At 35.0% G+C, this 17,212-nt stretch overlaps 2 protein-coding genes across 4 annotated transcripts; both read left to right on the top strand.

Annotated features, from left to right (window-relative positions):
• Positions 1–97: 97 nt before the first annotated feature.
• Positions 98–1,519, top strand: LOC128997558 (uncharacterized protein K02A2.6-like). Its single transcript, XM_054423198.1, has one exon. It carries the CDS (start codon positions 98–100, stop codon positions 1,517–1,519), a length of 1,422 nt encoding a protein of 473 aa, XP_054279173.1.
• A 2,884-nt stretch (positions 1,520–4,403) lies between these two features.
• Positions 4,404–15,341, top strand: LOC128996676 (probable RNA-binding protein CG14230). 3 transcript variants are annotated; one of them, XM_054422110.1, is made up of 7 exons: positions 4,404–4,446; positions 7,167–7,866; positions 9,119–9,301; positions 9,421–9,632; positions 11,727–11,992; positions 14,515–14,718; positions 15,063–15,341. In XM_054422110.1, exons 2-7 carry the CDS (start codon positions 7,225–7,227, stop codon positions 15,245–15,247), a joined length of 1,692 nt encoding a protein of 563 aa, XP_054278085.1. In that variant the 5' UTR covers positions 4,404–4,446; positions 7,167–7,224; the 3' UTR covers positions 15,248–15,341. The 3 variants fall into 3 exon arrangements, with proteins under 3 accessions (XP_054278085.1, XP_054278082.1, XP_054278083.1); XM_054422107.1 differs by lacking the exon at positions 4,404–4,446 and adding an exon at positions 4,671–4,763; XM_054422108.1 differs by lacking the exon at positions 4,404–4,446 and adding an exon at positions 4,683–4,771.
• The last annotated feature ends 1,871 nt before the right edge of the window (positions 15,342–17,212 follow it).

Here is a 17,212-nt window from a genome sequence, read left to right as displayed (position 1 = left end):
CTCTAGTATATTGTATTCATTGTACCAGCTTTTAAATAAAGATGTTAAATGGAATTGGTGTCAAAAATGTGAAGAGGCTTTTACAACAAGTAAAAACATGTTAGTGCAAAACAATGTTCTGCTTCCATTTGATCCAAATCTAGACATTGTAGTCTCAGCCGATGCATCACATTATGGTCTAGGAGCTGTCTTAGCACTTGTGTTACCCAACGGGTCTGAAAGGCCTGTAGCATTCGCATCCCGGACATTAGGCAAGAGTGAGATTAAGTACGCACAAGTCGAAAAAGAAGCACTGGCTCTCATTTTTGCTGTGCGCAAGTTCCATAATTTCTTATATGGGAGGAAATTCACACTGGTGACTGACCATAGAGCATTAACATTCCTGCTTGGTCCCACCAAGGCCATACCCACTCTGGCAGCTGCTAGGATACAGAGGTGGGCATTAATTTTGGCAACATACCAATATGATTTAGTGTACAAAAAGGGTGCTGATCATGGAAACGCGGATGCCCTCTCTAGGCTGCCATGCAAAGGAGAAGAGGAGGAGGAGATAGAAGGTGAAATAAACTTTTTTGCCCACAGTCAGAAATTTCCTATATCCTACAAGGAAATCGGGGTTGCGACAAAGTATGATCCGATCCTGTCGAAGGTCTTAGACCTTACTAGAAATGGCTGGCCTGCATACACGAATGATATACAGCTAAGACCGTATTCCGATAAAGCATTGCAACTTTCAGTAGAAAAAGACTGCTTGCTGTGGGGCTCAAGAGTAATAATTCCCCGTGTTCATCAAGAAGAAGTGCTACAATTGTTACATACGGAACACCCTGGTGAGTCGCGTATGAAGGCAATATCTCGCAGCTTCGTTTGGTGGCCAAAACTTGATGTTGAAATTGAAGAGTTTGTGAAGAAGTGCAGTATCTGTCAGAAGACTAGGAAATCAATGCCAGTGGTCCCGTTACAACCATGGTCATGGCCAAACCGCAACTGGCAAAGGCTACATCTAGATTTTGCCGCCTATGAGGGGAAAGATTTTCTCATTCTCGTTGATAGTAGATCCAAATGGCCCGAAATCTTCCACATGAAATCTACAACTTCTGCTAATGTAATAGAAAAGCTAAGAACCTGTTTTGCTGCTTACGGCTTACCAAATACTGTGGTAACAGATGGAGGTACCCAGTTCACGTCTCAAGAGTTAAATGACTTTTTGAAGTTCAATGGCATTCGGCATCTGGTTTCACCACCATATCATCCGGCTTCAAACGGCCTCGCAGAAAGGATGGTCCAGACAACCAAAGACGTCTTTCTGAAACAGTTTTTGGAGGATTCAAAAACCACTTTAAACCGAACCCTACAACATAGGCTGGACAGCTTTTTGTTTGCCTACAGGAACACGCCACACTCGACCACAGGCATGACACCTGCCGAAATGTTTCTCAAGACCATCCCACGTACACCATTGAGTTTACTTAAGCCTCATTTGTCTGACGATATGAAGAGAAAGCAAGAACCCATGTAGCACAGATGGTTGGGCCAACGTTGGTAAATTGTGGAGCCACACAGTTGGCCAACGGTAGAAATGTCACCTCTTTAAACTATTTTCCAACCAACCATTGTCCAACAATGGCCCAACCATCCAAAAATACTGATGGCCAACTAACCATAACACAACTGATATCCAACCAACCTTTTTATTTCACACAAAATAATAAAGATTTAGTATGAAAAGCATATAATTATTAGTTGTGTAAATTGATTAAATAGTTCATAGAAACAAATTTTGAAAAAGAGCTGGAACAAAATTTTTTGGCCCAGACGGGTTTCGAACCCGGGTCCTTCGACTTATGAGCCTCTGTTAATCTGTTAAGGCATCATAAGTATTTTTTTTTTTTTTTTTTTTTTTTTTTTTTTTTTAGGGGAGTTAGAGAGGATACTGGTATTTGAATATAGATTAATTAATTACTGTTAGATTATTAATGCTATTATATGATTAATTACTCTTTCCCCTTAAATTGTTGCAAAAGTTAAAGAATTTAATTTAAAAAATATTTGCATTATTATAATATTATGTTGTGAAAGCTAGACCCAGAGAATGAAAGTCGTGTAAACTCAACTATGGACCATCGTTGGTCCCACAAAAGTAGCTTTTGTTGGTCCAACGGAGTGAAAAACGGTTGGACAACGGTTGGCTTGATGTATGATACCCAGAAATGCATATTAATGTATTTCATTAACAATGAACCAACGTTGGTCCACAGTTGTAAATATTGGTTGGCCCAACTACGAGATATACAGTTGGACAACGGTTGGTTGGTTGTGGAAGCTCCAACCAACCATCGACCAACTGCCCCACAGTTGGCCAACGTTGGCCAAACCATCTGTGCTACATGGGAAGAGACGAAAACGAGAGCTGATACCCGAAGAGGAAAACAGAGATCTTTTAATAAAGGAGATATGGTACTAGTCCGTACTGTGAGACAAGAAAAGATAAACTGGCAGTCTGGTGTCATTTTTAAGGTTGTCAGCCCAGTAACCTATCTAGTTAATGTGGAAGGTAAAACAAGATTCATACATGCAGACCACCTTAAGTTGAATCCATCACATGAAGATGAAGAAGAACAAACGTTACCTAGACCAGATGAAAACACAAGGACAGAAGAAATTGCAGCACCGGCAATTGAATATTCTCCTAAACAAACCCCAACAAAAAGCCCTAGTAAATCCCGGACAAGACCATCATTACCACAAAATCAAGACTCTCAAGAATCACCAGGAATAATCAAGTCTCCAGAAAGAGAGTAAACTTGAAGAGTCCAGACTCATGTATCAGGCGTTCAAAACGAACAATAAAACCGCCTGATAAACTGAACCTGTAGTCTGTAGAGCATAAGAAGAGAGTCGCCCTCCCTAAGAAGAGTTTTTATTTAGAGTGAATGTTTTATTTTTATAAGTAGGGAGGGAATTGTTATAAAGTGAAGAATATTTTAGTTTCGTTATTACAATATATCAAGAAGCCAGTTTAAGTTAAATACAATAGGACCTAAGGTCAAAGTACAAATAGTACAAAGTCCAACCCCAGAGAGGAGACAAACGACGAGGGAGTCTCAGTCTACGTTATGCCAAGGTACGTTAAACACGATAAGTGCGTTGTCAGTCAGGTTAAATTCAGTGTTAGACCGGCTAGTTATGTCTAAATCGTATAGGTTATGATTAGGCAATTATTAAAGAATACTAAACTATTTCACTAAACATAGATAAAACATACTCCTCAAGGAGGAGTATGTTTTAAATATGCTTATACTGTCCAACAAACGACATAACCCATGCCTTTTGTGAATGGATTCATTCATAAAAGAAAACCTTTTTTCGTGCGAAATCACACAGGTCCCCCTAGTGCCCTAGTACAGCGTAAACTAATCACACCCTTACATATTAACAAGATGGAATCAACTTGAATTGTCTTCAGCTGATCCAAGGATGACAATTCATCAAGAGTCAATAACAAGTCAATATTGGACCAGACTGACAATGATTTGGATTAGCCAAGTCAATACAAGAAAAGATCAACTTAGTTCACCTTAATGCAACCAAATTTCTTACTATAAATAGCTTTATAATTAAATAAACTAAAGATGTGCACGTGACATTGTGAATGATGACTAAATAAAGCATTACGGATGCTGTAGGATGATTTTTCTAACAACAGCATGGACAAGACCTGTTATTTTACATCTTGTTCGGCCTTCAGTCGAGGTGGAAGACTATTGAATATTTTTATGGAATTATAATGAAAGTTTCTTTGAAAGAAAGAAGTGGAATCTTGAGGAATTGGTAGATTTGATGTACCATATTGCGAAATGGATACCCGAGCGTTATTGCTGATGAGAAAAAAGGAAGTATTTTTGTTGTGGAAAGATAGAGTTTTAAGGATGTAAATTGATGGGAAGGTATTTTAAATGCTCTTAAATTATCTCTGTATTATTGTTGTTTGGGAATAGAAAAAACATAATTCGGAATGCCCTTCTCTGAAGCATAAACAAGAACCGAGTCCTTTCGCTTTTGCATCCCCAAGCAGGAACAGCATAAGTCAGATATGGGTAAACAAACAAGTCCATAATAGGCTGATAACAGCTGTTCCTAGGACATCATCAGGTGGCTGATTGGCTAAGAACTTTCAACATGAATATACCCACTGATACTTTCTTGCTGAAATGCTTGATGTAGCCATAATGTAGCTGTGGAATTTAGAGCTTTCGTCAAGGAATAGACCAAAGAATTTCACTTCTGAAGAAGAAAAGATAGTGGTATCGTCATTCGTCAAGCAGAATAATAAAGTCATAGCACGTCATAGTGGACTGTTTTACTGGTTAGAAATGGAAAACTTAAGCGTTCAAGATGATGTCATTTTCTTCCCACCACTGAAGAAGGGAGTTTGATCACAGAAAGGTGACAAGTTCCACTTCCTCCATACTCGAGATAGTGTATATTTAATCCATGGTAGCATAATACTTACTGTAGTCAGGAGTTAAAGGCGGTCGTGGGTCAGCTCTTAACCACTAAAGCCATCAGGCTGCAGTCGAAAATCGAAACAGACCTAACAGAGTTTTTTTTATTTTTTTTGTGGCACACTGGTGAACTGGCAGCATGCTGGATTTTTTGTCTCTCTCCAATGTGTCTCCAATGAGTCACTGAGCTATAATGAGTCCAATGTGCTGTCTGTCTCCAAATGTTTGTTTTGAATATAGGTTAGAATTTATAATCAAGTAAGTAAGTAAGTATAATTACTATACTATTGGATTTAAATTATATTCCACGTTTTCTCTAAAAATATTGTTCATTCATAGATTAAACAATAATCAGACTTTACTTAGCAAGAAAGGAACCTTAGGTAGTATAGGCTAATCTAAGTAGATGTAATTTGCTAAGCAATATCATGTCATTTGAACTTAAGTTGGTTTTTGTCTTTATACAGTGTTAATAATATTTCAAGGTTCTGGGACAACTTAAACCTTAGAAAATAAACTTAAATATCTATTAAGTGTAGGTCTTCTCTGTTTAGAACAGAACAGTCTCGATAAACCAGTCTCTTGTATGCCCTCTGAATAGGCCTATTTTGAAGAGTTGTTTTTTCTATGTTCTAACTTTAAATTGTATACATAGACCTACTGTATTTTATCCTAGTATGGTTCATTTGTCTTTTTGATGAGAAGGAGAAAAGAAAATCATAGGGCCTATGTAAGTTATAGGTACCGGTATTTCTTACTCATAACTTACTTTAATAGCCTACTTTCTTATAAAATTGGCGACCATATGACGGTCAGGCAGTTATTGACCATATTGTTTACTACTATCAAGTTATATAGGTAGGTAGTTATATAGTTTATGCTTACGTATATAGTCATTACTATCAATTGATGATAAGTTATAGGCCATTTAGAAGAAACTATTTACAAATGAACAAAATGATTCGTAACAAGTTACTATCAATTGAAAATATATCCTGTGTAAAAGTGATTTAGAAGCGAACATGCCCACCCCCACGGACCAATGTAACAATCACGCACGGGAAGGGCAGAAACTCAATGATCGAAAGCAGAGTTAACAATTTCACACTGTATTTATTATGTCAAAAGAACAGAAAACCTATTTGTAATGAGTTACTGCTATCAACTGATGATACAAACCATTTAAGTCAGAAGAAACAATTTAAAAATAAACAAAATGATTCGTAACAAATTACTAACTTATCAATTGAAAATATAGCCTATGTAAAGTGATTTAGAAGCGAACATGCCCAACCTCACGGACACCCGTGGGGGAAGGAAAGATACCCCGTAACCGCAGCTCACGGACTCTTCAAACCCTACTCTGACTGACTACACCCAGGTTCGGTGGTCCTACTTGTCACACAGAATGATGACACCTCATGTCAGCAGAACAATCAGGCCACCGAACGTGATGTAGCAATCTAGCAATGTAGCAACCGGTACTCAATACTTTGTGACACTCAACAAAACCCCAAATAAATTGCAAGACAATGCTGGCTAGCGGAGTTGCGACCGATTGCCACTGACCGATTGCCAATATTAACGGCAATAGCCAAAACTGGGCTTTGGGCTGATACCCATAAACTAAAAAATACGGTCAATAATTGCCTGACCGTCACAACCATACGAATGTAGGTATTTTAAGCCAAGTATGAATAGGCCTAATCTATCCTCTCGTCTAAGACTCCAAGAAATGATTGCAACTTTATCAGCTAGCCACACTACTCCGTACTTTACTGCATCTATTTTTAGACATTCGCGTCTCTGCCCAATAAATTGACCCTTCGGGGTTTTCTTAATTGTTTCTTGCAAGACCTCTACTCAGAAACCCCAGTTGTCAGTTTCTAGTGTTGCCATATCACCAGATTTTCCCGAAGATTACAGGATTTTGACGTTCAACATTTCGCTCCGGGGGATTTTCGCAAAAAGTGAGAAATCAGCTCTTCTTTATCATCCACTAAAATACATTAAACGGCACCTTAGGAATAAAATAATAATTGATTCGCAAATATCGTTAGTAGGTCCTATTGGTCCTAAGTTTAATGACTGAAAAATTCAACTCTTGTACTCTCTAAGTTTACTAACATTTTTTCCCCTTGGTTTTACTTTGGCTAGCAACGTTCTGAGTTTATTGCCTGTTTCATTGTTCCCAGACCTTTGCTTTGCATTTGCTGGCCAATATATTCGAGCGGTTACTAACGAAGCTGAACGGAGTCTAGCAGACAGAGAACGTTTTGTTTACTATAAATTGGTGTAAATACCTGCATATATGTGATCCTGTTTGTAAAAATGCACAGGTATTTACACCAATTTGTAGTATTTAAATGCGATCAGGAGGCTAAGATTCAATATAGGCCTAATGAAGTTTTGTTTACGTTATTCAGTTAGGGGTATTTGTTTGTTTTAGTAAGATGTGATGTGGATATCAACTTTGGCTAGCCCGTTAATTTACTAATATAAAAGACTTGTAGAACAACAGCCTGGTTTAAGGCAAATCTAGTGTGCCATGAACTCTGATTTTCTCACAACATTATTAGAATCTTTTTGACAATGTCCTACACTTTTCTTCATCCGAGCATGCACCTCAATGTTGACTAAATAAAGACATAACTTTTCCAGGTGAAGCTGAACAAAGAAGACAATACTCGTTGAATCAACTACTACAGTACAATAAAAGATGACACTCCAATCAAAAAAACATTATAAGGATAAATCCATTGTACAAAATATAAATGGATTTCCTATGAAACCATTCAAAGGAACAAAATTTCATTTAGGAGATGGTCAAAATACTGATTTACCAACTTTAAAGAAAAGGCCAAAAGCAGGAATTGATCCATCAACTGAATCACAAATGAAGAAAGCTAAAATTGATGATCCCTTAAATGTAATGAGCAAACTTGAAGAATTCAGCGATGTTTGGAATGATTGTCCAGATGTTGAAAATCCTAAAAGTGATTTTGAAATTGTTCCATCAGGTAAAAATGTGGACAAAAATTTGAATAGGGAAAATAAATATGAAAAGAAAATGAAAAATTTTGAAGGTTTCAAAACATCTAAGTGGTCTGATCGTTCTGAAGCAAAACAAAATGCACACATGAGGGATGAAGATGGTCATAATAATTTCCATTATTCAAAAAATAAGGTTGAAACAAATAAAATTGCAGTTAAAGAAGAAGTTGCAGTTGTAGAAAATCATACTAAGTCTGAGAAATATGACTCGAAGATAGCAGAAATGAAAAGGAAAAAAGCTGTCCAAGAGCAAAGCCAATTACATGCAGATCAGAAAAACATCATAAAAAAAGCTTTGTCTTCACTGGTAAGTTTTTTTCAGCAAACTAACATAAGAAAAGTATAAGGCTATAACTAAGTGCTAATTAATATGTGCTTTTAAAACTCTATGATGTAATAAAATAAATCTTTATTAATGAAAATAATGTAAACTTAATCATGATTTAATACATTCTTACTTAGGCCTAGGCTACTTACTCTTTCTTATTCCTGTGGCCATTGTAAACCTTCAGCCTCGCTAACCATGTGTCTCAGAATCCTCTGTCTTCTGCCAGCTACAGGTACGCTCCCATACTCCTTACTCCTTACGTCCTTTGTTACCTCGTCAATCCATCACATCCTTGGTCTTCCCAATGGTCTCCTGCCCTCCGGAGTACCTCTTATCACTTTACCATCTCTTCCTCACCTCTTTGTTGAATGTGGCACGTATTACAATAAAGAATATTTCATTTCATTTTCTTAACTCCCTATTTTCTCTTTTCCTCCACAAGTCTCCGTATTTTACTGGTCCAAAAATCATTCTCAATACCGGTACTCAATTTTCAAGAGTAATGAGTCTTTTTTTATGACTTTTTGGTGAAAGATCAAGTCTCTGACCTGTATAGCACTACAGGTTGCACTATGGTTTTATAGTTTTATAGATTCTTATTTAGGTGGTTTTTGATAGAAGTTTACTTTTGCATAATTGCATAATTTTATTAAGCTCCAATATTATTTTTCTGCTGCCGTGAGTCTGTTTTGAATTTCAACATCTTTTCTGTTATTGTTTGTGTTTGTTACTCCCAGATTAAAATGTGTTTGCTTTGTGGAATCTGCTTTGTGGAAATACTTCTAAAATGGTCTTCTTTATCATCTTGTCCACTTATTTTCATGTAGGTAGTTTGTTTTACCCTCAGAAAATTCTCAAGGGAAATATATATTTTTTTTTAATTTGGGTAGGAAGATAAATTGTTAAAGTTGTTTCTTTATAAAATCCGCTTAATCTCTGACTAAACAACTGGTAGAAAAGAAATTTCAATGACAATGCTGGATTTGCTCTATAAACTCTCTTAAGGACAAAGTATTTTGGTTAATCATGTTATTAACAGTGATGTTTTTGTTTAAGAAACAGACAAGAGAGTCTTAACCATTATGAAAACTGGTTTAAACACTTACATTTGACCTTATTTATTACAAACTACTATAAATATAAGGCGTCATTCATATCTAAATTGATCAGAGTTTTACTTAATAAGGCCTACTTGGTAAATTTATAATCTCACCTCTGTGTTTGTTTTCAGGGAAAGGAACAGGTTAACAAAAAGATCGTTTTCAGTGATGCTGAAGAGTCAGAACCCAAAGTTAGTTTAAAGGGTAAAACAATAGTAAACAAATTATTTGAAGACGATGACAGTGCATCTGAACAAGAGGTTGATTTCAAACTCAAAGTCAACACTCAGTTTGAAGGAAAGAAAGGTCAAAAGGTAAATTTTATACAAATATCAACTTTGTACAGTGCTTTTCACTTGAAAACTGATGTGTAGAGAAAATACAAAGGATTGATAAATCAGACTATCTTGAATATTCTTTTATTTTGTTACAGCTTATGGAACTCCAGTCTAAGTTTGCAAGTGATTCTCGATTTAATTTAGATTCAAGGTTTCACGAGAGTGAATCTGAGAATGAACTGGATGAAGCTCACACTGAAAGTGTAGACATTGAAACTGAAAAGAAGAGACAGCTTGAAATACTGGAAAGCATTGTTAAACAGCCAATCAGGCCATTTTCTGAAGCAAGAAAAATAACTGATGCGAAGTAAGTTGTAATTGTACGAAATAGCAGTTTAAGATATTACTAAGTTGACTCAAGTAGTAAAATTGTTGTCTTAACTTAAGTCTTCATCACCACCAAAAAACTAGTTTTTTTTTTATTATTTAGCTGCTACTTAAGATATTATTTGTCAAGACTTAATTTGAAAAAGCATTTTCTAGTAGCCAAAGCCTGTTTAAACTTTAATCATCTCAAATATATATTTTATTGAAATTTTTATAAGCCTATTGAAAAAGTTGTAAGCCTACAAATAATTTGTAAACAGTTTTTAACAATTTAAGGTAATCAGTTGATGCAGTTGCTCTTTACTAAATGAAAAAAAATGCATCAAAATGATTCAGTCAATGATGTTGGCAGAAACGACTAAATATGTTAGAATGTTTTTGCTTTAAACAAAGCGTGCAGTTGTTGTGTACTACAAGTCGTTCACAGAATGTCCGGTCATTGTTTACTTCTTGTCTTTGACCTTGACATCGGCACACTCCAGCACCTTCTTTCTCTAGTCATCAATTGGCATGTGTGTTTCAAATTGAATGCTCTTTAATGTAATGGTTTGTTCCACAATGAACAATGTGAACAGAAAACCAAACGTTAAATTTATTTAAAACAACACAGCCTATTATTTTAATTTCAGACTATCAGAACACAACATTCTAGAATAACATTGTTTAAGAATGAAATAATATGTAAATAACTAAGTTCAATAAATGAATAGTAAATAGTTATAATAAAGTGTACTGGTCGGCCTATATTATGGAGTCAATGTTTTTTGTTATTGGTCATGGTTTTGTTGTATGATAAAATATGATACTGTATAGCGGTGGGGCACATGGAAGATTTCTAAGGTGCTGTTTGACGTCACTAACTGCTGCGTCTGAAGAAACAGACAATTTTATAATTTTCTATTATTAAATTAAACGGTCATAACCTAACCAAACGTGCTGATAATGGAAAAATCGAATAAAGGTTTACTAATCTAAAAAATAGTTTTGTTCATAAAATAAAATTATAATTGTCTAAAATTCAATTTTATTATCTTTTAATTATAAAATTAAACTGTCATAACCTAACCAAACCAACCAAACTTGCTGATATGAAAAAATTGTTGATAAGAAGTTAGTGCCGCCGGCGGGATTCGAACCCGGATCATTCGGATTATCAGCCTGCAACGCTATCCACTGCACCACCGAGGCCGATGGCTCAAACCGTATCGTTGCGGTATTGGTGTTCCCTCAAAGTGACGTCAGCAGTTAGTGACGTCAAACGGCACCTGAGAAATCTTCCGTGTGCCGTTTCGTACTGTATAGCAATTAAAAATGAAACAACATTTCAGTTTTATAAGTAGTCTCAGCTGGGGCAGATATTATAAACACACTTGGCCACAATTGTTTTGTAAGGCTGAATCGCTCTAGTTGACTCTCTAAGACAATATATCATCTGAATAGGTATAACAGTAATTCCAGTGATATGAGAATGAGAACGATATGTTCAATGGTAGATAAGTTCGGTGCTGTGTAGGCTCGTTCATACTTGGTATTTATTAAGGTACTTACGATTTTTTTTAAATGGTGTGCATAATGACCCTGCAAAACACAACTAGTCCGCAGGTGATGAAGACTCTTAGGATATTTAATCAGTCAGCACACTGAAGCTCTTCAGGTTGTTATTGTGCTCTCTGTTTTATTGTTAATGGTTTTTATTTCTATTTAATCTACTACTATAAAAAATAAGGTTTATAATAGGACAAAATATCAGCTTTATATTACATTAAATTTTTCTCAGAGTTTATTCCCATTCTAAAAAAAAAACTCGTTAAATTGTTAGCGATTGGTTGGATTTAAAATTGCAAATAATCCCGGTCATGGTATCGCAGCAAAATTGCTAACATAGAAACATAATTCGTAAATGATTAATGTGTTCAATACTGATTGTTTTTCACTTTTGGTTCAGAGGAAAGTTTGGTTCTCAGCCCAGTTGGCATATTTTAAATTTTATGATAGCTAAATAAACACATAGGTCAGTTTCAAGAGTAATAGAATTTGTGTTTTGAAAATAATTGAGCATATGTTATTCTTACAGAGCTGATGGATCTTTAATGGTAAGATTTGACCCTACAAGAGAAGATCACCAAAAATATTTGTTAAAACCTCAAAAACCTTCCCAGGATAAGGAACCACAAGATAAAACAAAAAAGTCAAAGAAAGAACGTAAAACTTTACTAAATGAAGAGAGTAGACCTCATGTATCCAAGGAGAAGGTGTATGATGTGAAAGACGATTTAAAAGAGGTTCTTAAGCAGGGCAACAAATCTGATTTCAGCCTATTAAAGTTGTTTGGATCTAAAGGTTTGTAATATGCTGGATTTAATTTTAAGTCATTTAATACCTAGGCATTTGCAGTTTTTTTACCTAACATGTTGATTAGATTATCTGTTGAACCAATAATAAGATATTTTAATCTAGAGCCATAACTATTGGAAAAATCATCGAATGACACATTTTTGTATTACTGTACTCTTAAATTGTTGTTAATATATACAGTACACTCTTGATTATCCGAGCCCCGGTTATCTGATCCATGGGTTATCCTAGGTAGTTTTAGGCCTAAAGCCGGGTTTACACGATGCCAGTTGGCGAGACAATTGTCAGGAGACAACTGACTGGCTTGGAATTACTGGCTTCGTGTAAACACTTCAGGCCAATTGGCAAGCCAATTGGCCCGCCTACTGTCCCGAAATTCAGTTGTCTCCGGGAGTAGACTGAGGACAATGAGCTGGGCCCAGTGAGGCCCCCACCCCTCAAAAACCCAGTTGTCGTGACAATTGGCGCCGTATAAACAGTGTAGAGGCCAATAGCACTGTCTTGTCTTTTAGCAGTAGTACCCTGGTGTAAAATGCCTGGGCAAGTGTTGGCCACGTGTGAACAGGTTCTCGTTCAACTTGCCTGGCCTACGACAATTCCAAAACCACGTGATGCCAATTGGCAAAGACGATTGTCTCGCCAACTGGCATCGTGTAAACCCGGCTTAACCTACATACAGGGTGATCAACTCAAGGAGGCCACCATTGGGATATCGGAAACGGTAAGAATTAGAGAAAACTTTAAATGGGGGACATTCCTTTATTTTTTGTGGCGGTTAAAAATATGATTTTAGTTTTTCAAAATTCAGCCGCCATTTTCCAAAATGGCGGCCAACTTTGAAATTTCTTATAGAACACCCTGTATTTTATCATGTTTTTGGATAGAACAAGCAATTTAAAAACTTTTTTATTCTTGACATTTTTTCGATAAACCCACTCGTTTAGGAGTTACAGCCTATGGAAAAATGACTTCCGGTGTACATTTTACATCATGTAGCTCCAAAAAAAGTAGGTTTAAAGCGAAAATGCGAAGAGAAAATAAGTCAAATAAGTCTTAAAATTGCATCCACATTCCAAAAAGTCCATAAAATACACAGTTTTCCACTTTTCAAGTTTGCCGCCATTTTGGAAAATGGCCGCCATTTTTAAATAATAGAATTAATATTTTTAACGAATTTAATGGACTTTTTGGAATGTGGATGCAATTTGAAGACTTATTTGACTTATTTTCTCTTCGCATTTTCGCTATAAACCTACTTTTTTTGGAGCTACATGATGTAAAATGTACACCGGAAGTCATTTTTCCATAGGCTGTAACTCCTAAACGAGTGGGTTTATCGAAAAAATGTCAAGAATAAAAAAGTTTTTAAATTGCTTGTTCTATCCGAAAACATGATAAAATACAGGGTGATCTATAAGAAATTTCAAAGTTGGCCGCCATTTTGGAAAATGGCGGCTGAATTTTGAAAAACTAAAATCATATTTTTAACCGCCACAAAAAATAAAGGAATGTCCCCCATTTAAAGTTTTCTCTAATTCTTACCGTTTCCGATATCCCAATGGTGGCCTCCTTGAGTTGATCACCCTGTATATTTTTATTTTCAGTCAGAATGAATAATTACGTAATTTGTTATTTCTTAAAATTAATACTTTAAATTATTATAATAGTTGTTATTTTAAAGTAAAAATGATCCGCAATAACCTAGAAAATGAAAATCGCACACAGTACTTGCATTGTACTAGTTTGGCCGCCATTTTTGGTTAGCTAGACAACAAACATATGCAACAAAACGTCAACAAAAGCAGTTAGCATTTCTGCTTGGGCATTGCCACCTTGTATCACATTTTTTCTGTGTTTGTCATTACAATGTTTTAGTATTGACTTGATTGTGTCAAGTATAGTTCAAGTCAAACTCAAACTAATATAAATTTATACTTTAAAAACTGTAGATTTTTTTTTAAACAACTTATAACATCTTATCGTGTTTTTAAATCCTGTATAGTGTTGGCTTGGCATAATTTATAATACTGTATTTAAAGTTTTCTATGACAATTCAAGAATTGTTAAATATGTTTAAGTTATTGTTTTCCTTTATAACACTGCCTTATTTAAATAATATTTCCATTAAAATACCAATTACCATCATCATTTTGTATTCACTATGCATTGTTATTAAAAGGTATATATACAGGTCTTTGACTTCCTAATTTTGTGGTAGTGGTACGGTAATCCCTAACCTTAAAATCTAAGACACCTCCGTGTTATCCGAGATTCTTGGTAACCGAGGTAGTCTTGGTCCCAACATCCTCGGTTTATTGGGAGTATACTGTACTGTGAAAACATGTCAATCCTACCATATTTGTAGATGATCCTAAGTTTCAATAACTCTAACCCCAAATTGTATCAATTAGTTGCTCGAGGATGAACATTAAATAATAATAACTCCTAAAATTTTTTGCCAACACAAATTATAGGCCTATATACATATTTAATTTGTCTTTCTGTAGATGAGGATACAAATACACAACAACAATCTGGAAGTGAAAGTGTAAAGAAATTAAAGTACGCTACAAAAAATCCATTCAAATACGACTCAAGTGAATCTGACTCTGAAGAAGAAGAAGAAAAGGACAAAAGCTTGAAAACAAAACCTACCATTCTGTCTTGGAAGACAACATTCTTTTTTACTGAAAATGACTCTCGACTAAAGGGTAAGGATTTTATTTTTGTTTGTCACTAAAGACCCACCGTAATGGTGTGTGCAAAAGATGTTAAAGACAATGTAGCATCCGCATTATATCATAACAGTGTTAAGTGCCATGTGACTGTCAATGGTGACTGAAGTGTTAGATAATGCAGACAGTTGGTTGTTCTGAACCTACCACTTTATTCACTGTTGCAACTGTTGTTGGCATTCCTTCATTCAAATGTTTTTTGATAGGTTAAGTGTTATGTATTTTAAAATTAGTGTACAAGTGATTTTTAGTTTAGACAACGTTGCATGGTAATCATTTGATTATAGACAATAAGTAAAAAAAGTATTTTTTTTTTGCAGAAGCAGAAGAGTTTTTAAAACTTCCCGAAGAACATGAGGGTGACCAAGAGTTTGCTGAAAAGCGTAAAATGTTAAAAGACTTCATACGTCACAAAGTGAAGAACAGCAACCGCAAAAAAGATCCTTTCAAGAAAAAACTTGGTGGAGGAAGTAAGAAATCATTTCATAAAAAGAAAGGGAAGTAATACCTCCCACTGTGCTAATTTATAAAATGATTTAAGTTGTAAATTTTTTATACAGATTGTTATGTTTTATACTTTGCCGACTGAACGAAATGTGGAAATGTACATAAATTATTTGTATAAAATAAATCAAATATATCATTATAACAATTTGTGTATTTCCAATTGTAGTTCTTGCTTTATTAACTACATTTACATAATTAACAACAACATTAAAAGTCTTAGAGATAAAAAAAATGCAATTCTTCAAAATAGCTCTTCAGCCTCACAATGTGTTCTCTCTATTCCTTCCTCTTGTTTTTTGGGACTGTAAAAGAAAATATATATAGTTATTGAAATTTATGATTTTTTAAATTAAGCGTTAAATTTAAAAAGCGTTACTCGTACGGCTGCTGCAGGCTGACTTACAAGTGCCGCCGCTTGGCAGCGCCACTAGTTGTTTTATTATTATTTCCCCCCCTTTTTTAGTTACTTCTTACTTTTATGATATTTATAAATGTCTTGCTTCTTGTTTTGGGTAGTTAGTAATTTATTTTTGCGAATAACAGAAACCATATATCACCCAAAATCAGGTGGGGTAAGGTAAAACAAACAATTAATTTTTTTCTTTGTTATTACTTATAAAAGTTACGAACTTGTGATTTTTATATGTAGGGAATTAATTTAACTTTATAATAGTCGTATAATTTGGTGTCTGGATTAATCTGAAAATTTGTAAATCAAGTTGACTTTAAAAAAGTTGTTTACAAATTTTTTATTTTTATAATTTTTATTTTACACTTTGATTATCCAATTACACCTTTTATGTGGATAATTTTACTGTAAACAAAATGGCGTAACAATTATTAATTATTAACTAGTGTACATGTTGCTTGAATTCGAGCAATTGCAAAGTATTACAGGAGTTATTTCAAAACGAATAATAGTGTTATTTACAATGTGTTTAAAAGAGTCAACTCAAAGATAACCGGTGTGTAGGTCATGAAGATACTCACGATGTATATAAAACAGTAATCAACATTTCCTGTAAATATTGTATCATTTCATAACATCTGGTACGGTATTGTTTTTTTAATGTTTTCTACAAACGTTTCCTGACTTATAGCCATATAAGGTTGTATGGACAAAAACCTTAAGAGATTCTACCACCTTAAAACCTGAAGTTTGTATTACATGGGTTTATCTTCGTTATTGATAAACCTAAAGCATTCCGGCCGGTTTCTCCTCCTCAAAATGCTTCGCTGTACAGGCAACACAGGTCATTGATAGAGGGCCAATTGAGAACGAAAAGTCGTTTTGGGGTAGTGTTAGGGCGCATTTGTAACCTAATAGTTGAGATTGAGCTGCGGTCGTTATCACGATTACGCCTCCTGTCTTTGTTTCCTTGTCGTCGCGTCGGAGGCATTGAAAAGAAAAAAAAACAACAAATAACAAATTTAAGTTACAATCATGCTAACACGATCCGTCATAGCTACACAAAACAACGATAAATACACATATCTGAGATACAACCATACTAACACGATCTGTCTTGGGGTTATGTTTACACAAACTCAAAATAGTAAATAAATGTACTCAATGCGTTTCATTGAATTGAAAAATAAATAACAGCAATTAAATTATACAGCTGATCAAAATGTAAAAAATTATGTTTTCCATATGGATAACATGGGAACTTTCAAAGCCACTGGGGCATAGCCCAAGGGACTTTTTCAAAAATGTAAGGCCAGTGTGCAAATCTACGCGACACGCTCTTTCCAATGAGACGTCAATGGATAAAATCGGTGTAGAAAGTTTCATGTAGCGTATTAATTGTATAGATTTATTACCTAAGTTTTTCTTTCTATAACAATTAGAGTAAGAGTCTACAAAATCGGTAAAATTAATTGCCGTCAGAGGGTGCTGCAGGCAGCGCATTAATTCCTTTTCCAATGGGTTAAGCTAGAATAGAAACACAGGTTTGAAAAA

Source organism: Macrosteles quadrilineatus, unplaced genomic scaffold, assembly GCF_028750875.1.
Source record: "Macrosteles quadrilineatus isolate MER2022 unplaced genomic scaffold, UCM_ALF_1.0 Scaffold_6__1_contigs__length_79288215, whole genome shotgun sequence".
NCBI classification, from domain to species: domain Eukaryota; kingdom Metazoa; phylum Arthropoda; class Insecta; order Hemiptera; family Cicadellidae; genus Macrosteles; species Macrosteles quadrilineatus.
Note: the sequence above shows the minus strand (reverse complement) of the source record. Positions and strands in the feature narration are given on the sequence as shown.